Source organism: Apis cerana, linkage group LG6, assembly GCF_029169275.1.
Source record: "Apis cerana isolate GH-2021 linkage group LG6, AcerK_1.0, whole genome shotgun sequence".
Classification (NCBI taxonomy): Eukaryota; Metazoa; Arthropoda; class Insecta; order Hymenoptera; family Apidae; genus Apis; species Apis cerana.
The window spans coordinates 3,683,233-3,691,774 of record NC_083857.1 but is presented as its reverse complement, the minus strand read 5'-3'; the positions used below and the strand labels follow the sequence as shown (position 1 = coordinate 3,691,774).

At 23.9% G+C, this 8,542-nt stretch overlaps 1 protein-coding gene across 1 annotated transcript; it reads right to left on the bottom strand.

Moving 5' to 3' along the window:
* Positions 1 to 1,235: 1,235 nt before the first annotated feature.
* Positions 1,236 to 8,282, bottom strand: LOC107995442 (uncharacterized). The gene is made up of 10 exons (XM_062075865.1): positions 7,766 to 8,282; positions 7,284 to 7,648; positions 6,903 to 7,122; positions 6,604 to 6,823; positions 5,838 to 6,129; positions 4,098 to 4,596; positions 3,255 to 3,625; positions 2,469 to 2,688; positions 2,163 to 2,382; positions 1,236 to 1,580 (listed from the first exon to the last, which is right to left on the bottom strand). Exons 1-10 carry the CDS (start codon positions 8,244 to 8,246, stop codon positions 1,295 to 1,297), a joined length of 3,174 nt encoding a protein of 1,057 aa, XP_061931849.1. The 5' UTR covers positions 8,247 to 8,282; the 3' UTR covers positions 1,236 to 1,294.
* Positions 8,283 to 8,542: the final 260 nt, after the last annotated feature.

Below are 8,542 nucleotides of genomic sequence, written 5' to 3'. Positions count from 1 at the left end.
TCTCTAAAATAATTCAGTTGGCTAAAAAATTTATTCATCTTTCGTTAATATATACTTAATATATACTTTTTAACAAATTTTATTAAAATATTTCACGCTTCTAAACAGTATTGTACAGTATTGAAATTGACAATTCTAAAAAGAAAGAAATCTTTGCAATAAAAATCGATAGCAATACTCAATGATTCGATAAAAGAGGAAACTAAACTTTTTTTCATATCGTATCTAAACGATAATCGATAAAAAATATACGATAATCGAGAAATATCAGAAAGATGGCAGGATTGTGTAATTGTAAAAAGATCGTGGAGGCGACAAATGAAACAATATACGCGAGAAAATCGTATGAAACAATGGCGAAGCAGTTTGCACGTTTCTCCTTTCGTTTCTTTCTTTTTTCTCTCCTTCACAGTTACTCGAGTTGATTTCGATACATTTTTCTGACAAACAGTCTCGAGCCATTTGTTCGACAATATCGCGATTCTTAACGTTTGCCTTTACTTTCAGCCTTTCGAGAAATTCGAAAAGCGCGTTATCAAACGCAGAAATAAGGAAGTTCTTTGAAGTAGGTAGGTTTCATGAGCGGATGGCACTCGAAGAGGAAAGGAAAATGTTCTTCTCCATAGATTTTTGATTATTATTTTTTTCCACGATGAAGAGGTTTCTTTCATTTTGTTCGATAGCGATAAAATATAAAAATGTTTCACGTTAGTATTTTTCTCTTTTAGAATTTTTAGTGGAAAAATTTAAAAAATATAAAACCAGAGAAAAAAGAAATTTCATTAATTTACTTTAATATTATTTTCAATGAAATTATAAATCTTGTTAAGAATTCGATATTATATTTTATATTTTCAAATTATTTAAAAATGGCTAATTTTAGATTTTTATTATTCTTTTTCATTTCAATCATCAATTCATTAAAATGGAATTTCTTACTCGATTTCATTTATATGATATTATTCCACTGATATATATTAATATTCGAAATTAAATGATTACTTTTTAAACTTTTACAATTTTGTATAATAACATTTTAAAATAAAAAATCAAAAATATCTTCCTTTTCTCATTTCATTTTTTTATTTACTAAATTCAAATTTTCTAAATATATATATTCGAAATCTATATATACTGTTTAATACTTTGAAACTTTGAACATATTATTTGTGATTGTTAAATAAACATCCAAATATATTCCTAATCCAAAAAAAAATTATGTTACGAACAATACATTTACTATTATGAAATCGTTTATTTAATTTTAATATTTTATATCAAATGGAGAAATGAATTAATTTCTCTTCTTCTTCTGATCCATAGAAAGTTTATGCATGTATAAAACAAACTTTCTAATGATTTTAATTATAATATAAACAATTAAAAATACTGTGAAACTTAAAAATACTATAATATCGTTATCGCAATATTGATACCACGATTGCCAAGCCAAATTGCTCCGAAAATACGGAGCACCTTTATGTCGAATCACGTACTCTGTCCACCAAATAAGAATATTCAATGAATCATATGGCAAATCATTCATAAGCTTTCGAAGATTTATTATATTTTTCTTATATCTGAAACAACCACCATAAAATTGAAGAATTAATTATAAGTTTTAAAGTAAAAGTAAAGTAAGTTTTAAAGTATAGTAAATATAAAATAAAATGTCTATTACAGTTTTAACGAATTATTAATTTATAAATAAATGAATGTGAATTTAGAAATAGAAAAATTATGAATATATCGATAAATATTTATATGCTATTCATATATATTCTGTAAAACTGAAATATTTTTGCATTTTTTTTTTGCTGATTGCAAAAGTTAAAAAATCATCATTCAAAATATTAAAATATAAATATTAAATTTTAGAAAAATATACGTATATTATATATTAAAATAGATTAGGATATCTATTTAATTACAGGATATCTACTTAAGTGAGTTTTTTTATAGTTTTTCATATTTTTTTACATTACATTTCATAGTTTTTTACATAATGCAAATACAATGCAAATCTATTATATAAGCATCAAGTCTTAATGTAAAAATGTTGATTTTGAATTATTTAAATTTGTAATTTGATAAAACAATTTTTGTCAATCATTTTTAATCTATTATTAATTCTTCAAATATTTTTTGTTTTTAGTACTTACTGTTTATTATTAATCATTTCTCGAATAGCAGATTCCAATTCATCTCTCGTCAAAGTTTCAATGTTTAAACCTTTTGCAATACCATGATTTATTGCTATTTTTACTTGATTTTCCTGATCGGAAAATATTGGTATACCAAGAAGTGGTACTGCATTATGTATAGCTTCTTGAGTACTTTGCAATCCTCCTTGATAAATATAAAGCTTGAGATTTGGATGAGCTGTGAAAAAACGAATATTATACTAATATGGATCATTCAAAATATTTCAGATCATAAAATATTTTTCTATGGATAAAAGATATTACCGAGCACACTTTTTTGAGGCAACCATTTTGTAATATAAGCATTTTTAATTTTTCGTAATGGTTCTATCTCATATTTCCATACGATCTTGTAAGGCAATTTTTCAAATACATCGTAAAAGATTTCTTGAATATTGTTTGAAATAATTGAAAAATTCACAGTGTGACCCATTGAAAAATAGATGAAGCCATTTGTTGCATTATCAATAAATTCTTTTAGATCCTGTAACAAAAGATCAATTGTTTGTAATAAAATAAATGATATAAATCAATGCGGCGTTCATTAAATCATTAAAGAACCATGAAATAATATATTTAAATTGACTTAAAGAGAAGATGTGAGAAGATTAAATTAATTAAAATAAAATTTAGCAATGTGAAAAAGAATGAAAGAATGAAAAAAAAATTGAAAATCAAATGCATTATAATCATTGTAAAAATTATATATAACATTATATATGAATATTATGAATATGATATAATAAAAAAAAGTATAAAATAGTACATTATACCTATTATTAAAATTTTTAATTCTTTTATTACTATTTAAATAATTTGGTTGCAAATTCTGTTTTTAATAAAAATTTACACTGATATTTTAGATAAAATACGAATGCATAATAATTTAGTTTTTAGAAATAGAAATCAATCGATTATAAAGAAATAGAAATGATCGAATACTCTTTTAACTAATTGTACATTTTAATTGTAATTTTTATAAATATATTTATAAATATATTTCCAATTTCAAGTAATAAGAAATCATAATGAAAGTTCATAAAATCATACCTGTGGTATAGATTCCGAACGATCAGTAACATGAATTGAATGAAACTTGATTATGTTCGGTAGTTCTGGTCGTGCATACGATATAATTTGATTTTCATTAACAAATACAAGACTGGTATTTTTCATAATATCTTTAACCGAAGATAAAGATGGGCCAAAATACTTTTCGGCTAACTGTTGATGAGCAGGGAAACACTTATAATTCATTGTGTAAATGAAATTCCATATGATATAAAAATTTTTCAATCTCTGCCAAAATGACAAATTAGTTCCTGTGTTCGATTCCATTTCCCATGTGTTCTCGTGAGAGGGTAACACGAAATTTCCTAATATATAAGTCTCAATCGTCATCAATCTAAATGCGCTTAATCCTACAATTATGCGAAATTTATGTTCTTTGATATTATATTCTTTAATAGATAATTATAGATAATTATTAATCGTGATCGAAAATTTATTAATTAAAGAGAGTAAATTGGAGAAAATAAGAATAAAATAAGAAAAAAAATGATGATTGAAACTACTTCGATTAAATAATAATTTTAGAACAGTTTTGAACAGTTTTTTTTGTAATTGGATTGAGTTTCATTTAAAACAAGTTTCATCTTCATAAATTTTTTGCACTTACAAAAGAAACTATTTATTATTTACCGATAACAATTTATTTGTCAAAAAAGTACTTTTATTCCCCGATATACAGAATTATCTGATCTTATTTATAAATTTTTGTATATTAATTTTTGCGTTTATTTTTAAAATTTTTCTATAATAATTATATTCAAATTTATCTAATCTTATTAGACAATTTATTTAATAACTTTAATAAATATGTAAAAGAATTACCTATAATAGGAGCATTAAATCTCTCAGCAAACGCATATAAAGCTGGTGCACTAAGCATCTGTATCATTATTAAATCGAACTTTTCTTTACTATCTGGAGCGTAAAGTTTTTTAACTTCCGGATGTTCAAATATTTTAGTTACTATATATAGAGATATGACAAATACATCGTCTTTCATAAATGATATAAAAGATTTGCGATTCATACGTAGTTCGATATAATTTGGTATGTATGTATTGAGTTCGAAATTAAATTTAATCTGTTTGAAATTCGTTGAATTTATAGAAATAGGTTTATTCGTTATAAGCACCAATTCATGGCCACGTTTGATCAATTCTTTCCATAATGGTTGAAATGGAACATGATGACTGTATATTGGTACATGTAATACAGCTAAGATTCTGGCACCATTTAACTGATCTATAATATTTATGAAACACAGCGTGAATATTATAATCCCGTTCTTATACTTCATGTTGAACGATTTAAAACAAACTAACTACATAAAGAAAAAAAAATTAAGCATTATATTACGTTTAAATTTTTAACGTTAAAATAGGTTTAAAATAACATGAACGATTAGATATGTTATCACTATTTTTTAAAGTTTATTTGATAATGCATTCATTTATCTATCTAACTGCATAAATTCAATATGAATTTTAATTTTAAATCTATATGCTATGAGCAGTCTGTTTCATATACAAAGTCATATAGAATTTATATAACTCGCTACATATTCAGCATATCTCAACAAAATTCTTTTTCAAAATTGATTTTTTATTTATTTATTTTATTGCACTTATAATTTGATAATCAAAATTTTATTTAAAAATAAAAGATTATAGAGTAAGTATAATCGACAAACAATAATATATAAAACATATATACACAATATATTTAAACTAAAAGTTAAAAATTATTGAAATGTAATATGTGATATATATATATATATATAATTCGCTTTCAAATTTAAAAATTAAACTAAAAAAAACTAAGTTATCGTTCGCAGATGTTTTTACCAACAATTCTGTAAATAAAACAATAGAATATCATTGATAAGTATATCTATTTGTTTATCCAATTCTATGAAATTATTAAACTCTATCTTTTTTTATATATTTTCCAAGAAATTTCTTTATTAGAAAATTTATTGTTGAATTTTTTTTAATTTCATTGTTATTTCTTCACTTATAAATAAATATTTATATTTATAATTAGTTTCCTAAAAATTTATTTATCAATACAATTCATTTTGAATTAATATTTTTTTATTTATTCAATTAATCATCTAGCAAAATTTATTTCTAGCATAATAATTTATTTGCTGCACGATACAATTTAAGAATTTAAGTTTCTAAATAATAATTTTAACTAAAAAAAAAGCAAAAATTTTGTAAATGAGTTTATAAATTGTAAAATTTCAATCTAATATTTTGATGTGATGTTTTTATATTATCTTATAATTATTATATTTATTATAATTTAAAATTGTTTTTTCTAAAATTGTGCTTTTTAAACTATATCATTATAGCAGGAAATAAACAATATATATATATAATTCACGAAATTGAATCGCTTGATAAGTTGCTTCTTTTCAGAGATAAATTAATAAATTAATTTTTTAAATTATGATTAGAAGAAAAATCTTATCATCAAAATGTTTCATAATGATTCATGATTATTGAATTGAACTAATAATAAAATTAATTTATTTAACATATATTTTATATTTGATTAATTAATTTTCTGTTTTTGATTTATAGAAATTTGCAGCATTTTACAAAAATATATGAAATATTTAATAATTATATTAAGAACAATTAAAACGATAATAAATGTTATTATTGTCAAAAATATTATAACGTCTATGTCAAATCGTTGATACCAAGGTTCTAGAATTAGTGTAGAGCGAAGATGTGGCGCGCCTTTCGTTCTTACTACATATTCTGTCCACCAAGCAAGATGTTTCACACCATCATAAGGTATATCCCTAATTTGATTTCGAATATTAAGTATTCTCTCTTTATATCTGGAAAGAAACATAATAACGTTACGAAAGCGAAAGTATTTTATCACAGGAAATAATTTCAATGAATTCTTACATAACTAAATGATATTCAATATAATAATTATCTTGTAATTTAAACTCTTTTCATGATTTAGATATAGCTTGATCTTAGGTTACGAATATTATACATTTAAAAATAAAATTTTCGACATTTGTTTTTAAGATTATTTTTCATCAAAAACTATATTGAAAACAATTATCAGGAGAGGAGATTCCTCAACGAAGAATTTTTCCTTTTTATCATTTTCATCATCCCATCTTTGACATTATTACCTATATTTATTATTTACTTATTTACCTATACGTTACATCTAAATTGTAATTTTATCATTGAATTATATCATTATTAATCGACTTCTCTTTCTTTTAATATCATCTCTCAAGTTTTTCAAATCCACTTTTGCAAATGTATTCGCACACTTAATGTATACTTACTCTTTATTAATTATGATTTCATTAATAGTGTTTTCAAGTTGTTCTCTCGTGAAAGTTGCAATTTTTAAATATTTTCCAATGCCAAGAGTTTCCATTCTTCTTATTTGATAAGTTTGATCCCCGAATATTGGGAAACCAATAACTGGCACTCCGTATTCAATAGCTTCCTCGGTGCTTTGTACACCTCCTTGATAAATAAACAATTTAATATTTGGATGAGCTGCGAAATAATATGTACAATTATATTAGATATGTATCGCCTAAAAAATATTTTTTATTTTATAAAGATAGGATTATACCAAGAATCGTTTGCTGAGGTAGCCACTTCCCTGTGTAAATATTTTTAAATTTCTCGTTTAAATTCTGTTCATACTTCCATATAATTTTGTATGGCAGTTTACGAAAAACGTCGAGAAATATGCATTTAATTTCTTCTGGCAATGTTGAACTGTTTACGTTGGAACCGAGACTAAAATAGATAAATCCTTGTTTCGCTTCATCTAGAAATTTTTGTATATCCTACAAAAATAAATAAGTTTTAGTACATTTATATAGAATATATAAAAATATGATACGATAATTCTACAATTTTGGTATTTCCAATCTATATTTCATGAATCCTCTAAATCTATTAATTATACAAATATAATAAAATAAAATTTTTATTGAAGAAGACGTACCTTTGGCAAAGAAGGTAGATTCTTAATTATGTGGAAAGAGTTGAAAGTGATCATATTAGGAAGTTTCGGTCGTGCTGGTGTTATAACATCAGCCTGATTAATAAAAACCATACTAGTGTTGCTCATAATGTCCAACAAAGGTGGTAATGGTCCAAGATATTTCTCCGCCATTTTTTGATATTTAGATATTTTGGTAGTTATATAATACTGGAAATACCATATTTTTATAAAATTGTACAATCGTTTGAAGAATGGCAAATTTATTCCCGTGTCTTCTTCCATTTCCCAAGTATATTCATGAGAAGGTAAAATCAATCCTCCAAGTATCATTTCATTAAAGCTATGTAATCCTAACGAACATAATCCTACAATCATGCAAGACGTGATCAATCGAAATCGTTTATCATTGTTTTTTAGTTTTCAAATTCAAATTTTTATATTTATTATAAATTTATTAAATAATTAAGATATTAAATAAATACCTATTAGAGAAGCGTTAAATCTATGCGCAAAAGCATATATAGGTGACACATAAATAAACTCTGTTAAAAAGATATCGAATGTTACATTATTATTCGAAGCATATAACTTTTTCATTTCTGTGGATTCGAATATCTCAAGTATCTGGTTATCGAATATAGGAATTAAATAATCATCTATAACTTTTATCCAATCCATTTCTTTAATTCGTAACTTGATGAAATCTATTATTTTTAAATTAGTATGAAATTGACTTACATCGATCTGAGTGAAATTTGGTAAGTTGATATTAGGTATAGGATTCGTGGTGACCAATACAATCTCGTGACCACGCGCGTGCAATTCGAGCCATAATGGTCGATACGGAATCTGATGGCTGTAGGATGATGTCGAAATAATGGCCAAAATTTTGTAACATTGCGAATAACTTACAATACAGAAGATGTATAGAACGAAAAATAGATACACGTTGTTACGCATCATGCTTTTTGTTTTAAGGTAAACTGTTTCAAGTATTAGATATGGACTATATATCACAAAGTATATTACACATAATACGTTGTTGATAACATTGATATGCAATACATTTTACCGTTAAAATAATACTTATTATCATTACATTATAGAGAAAAATTATCATTAATGATTTATTAATATATTTAACTTTAAATAATACGTATTGTTTCAGTACGTTGCTGTTTCTAAACTTTTAATAAGATTATATAATGATTAAAAGCGATTTAGATTAATATTGATTATGTAAAAATAAATTATTCTTT

Bases quoted from the DNA above. Each gene is read 5' to 3' on its own strand.
- LOC107995442 (XM_062075865.1), bottom strand. From the start codon at position 8,246: ATGATGCGTAACAACGTGTATCTATTTTTCGTTCTATACATCTTCTGT. The intron at 6,130-6,603 runs GTAAGTATACAT...GTTTCTTTCCAG, and splicing joins GAAATCATAATTAATAAAGA to ATATAAAGAGAGAATACTTA. The intron at 1,581-2,162 runs GTAAGTACTAAA...TGGTTGTTTCAG, and splicing joins GAAATGATTAATAATAAACA to ATATAAGAAAAATATAATAA.